General features: G+C 48.2%; 1 protein-coding gene across 1 annotated transcript; it reads left to right on the plus strand.

Moving 5' to 3' along the window:
• Positions 1–332: 332 nt before the first annotated feature.
• On the plus strand, positions 333–1,259 carry LOC311200186 (olfactory receptor 14A16-like; the record flags this gene model as incomplete). Its single annotated transcript, XM_084274374.1, has 1 exon — positions 333–1,259. The coding sequence occupies one exon, from the start codon at positions 333–335 to the stop codon at positions 1,257–1,259; it is 927 nt and encodes a 308-aa protein (XP_084130500.1).
• Between the last annotated feature and the right edge of the window lie 384 nt (positions 1,260–1,643).

Raw genomic sequence — 1,643 nt, forward strand, 5'->3', positions numbered from 1 at the left:
TCAGGGATTTCTGACAGAAGAAACACTCCCCAGCCCATTCCTATCCACAGGGGATTTAGTCTGAGATCACACCATCCTTCTATATACTGACTGCTGCCAAGCAGGACTGGGTTCTCCAGAGCCCACAACCAACCCTCCTCCCAGCAGTGGCACACTCAAGCCAGCACAAAGCAGAGCTCCCAAAAGGGACCTGACAAAAGGCTTCCTGAATTCAGATAGTCAATGTGAGTGTATTCCATTAGAATTTTAAGTGTTTTTTTCAAAAAAGAGTTCCCTAACTTCTCACTTTGCCTTTTCCTCCTTGGACAGGTCTCCACACTTGACAGCAGCAGATGTCCAACAGCAGCAGCTCCATCAGCCAGTTCCTCCTCCTGCCCTTTGCAGACACACGGGAGCTGCAGCTCCTGCACTTCTGCCTCTTCCTGGGCATCTACCTGGCTGCTCTCCTGGGCAATGGCCTCATCATCATCACCATAGCCTGTGACCACCACCTCCACACCCCCATGTACTTCTTCCTCCTCAACCTCGCTGTTACTGATCTCGGCTGCATCTCCACCACTGTTCCCAAATCCATGGCCAATTCCTTGTGCGACACCAGGGCCATTTCCTACACAGGATGTCTGGCTCAACTCTTTTTCTTTGTATTTTTTATCTCCACAGAGTACTGTCTTCTCACTGTCATGGCCTATGACCGCTACGTTGCCATCTGCCACCCCCTGCACTACGGGACCCTCCTGGGCAGCAGAACTTGTGTCCACATGGCAGCAGCTGCCTGGAGCACTGGGTTTCTTTATTCTGTGCTGCATACAGCCAATACATTTTCCCTCCCCCTGTGCCATGGCAATGCTGTTGACCAGTTCTTCTGTGAAATCCCCCAGATCCTCAAGCTCTCCTGCTCAGATGCCTCCCTCAGGGAAATTGGCTTACTTGTGGTCAGTGTCTGTTTAACTTTTGGATGTTTTGTGTTCATTGTGGTGTCCTATATGCAGATCTTTAGGGCTGTGCTGAGGATCCCCTCAGAGCAGGGACGGCACAAAGCCTTTTCCATGTGTCTTCCTCACCTGGCCGTGGTCTCCCTCTTTGTCAGCACTGGCGTGGTTGCGTATCTGAAGCCCCCCTCCATCTCCTCCCTATTTCTGGACCTGGTAGTGTCATTTCTTTACTCAGTGGTTCCACCAGCAGTGAACCCCCTCATCTACAGCATGAGGAACCAGGAGCTCAAGGATGCTGTGTGGAAACTGATGACTGGATGTTTCTAAGCAACAATGAACTGCTCATCTTCTTCTGCCCATCGCTGACCATGTAACTCATGTTAGGAGCAGTCTGTATTTAGAAATATTTTCGCTTTGGTTGGTTGGTTTTTTACATTCTAGATTTTCTAAGCTGTAACATGTTCCACATTCGTCCCATTCCTAATTCAGTATGTCCTGACGTTCTGTGAGCCAGACATTGCGTAGTGACAAGCTGTACTCTCCTTGCATTGTGTTTGTCCTCAAAGGGCCAGAATATTTCTATTTCTCTTATTTTATTTTGTCTTTTGTTTTCTTTATTAAAAAATTACAACCACCTTTTCATCAGCTGAATGACTCGATTACTGGTCTGAAATGGTGATGATTTCCCACCACAGAAGAAGAGGAATTTCC

This window comes from Gallinula chloropus, assembly GCF_964237585.1.
Source record: "Gallinula chloropus genome assembly, chromosome: 22".
In the NCBI taxonomy this organism is placed as follows: domain Eukaryota; kingdom Metazoa; phylum Chordata; class Aves; order Gruiformes; family Rallidae; genus Gallinula; species Gallinula chloropus.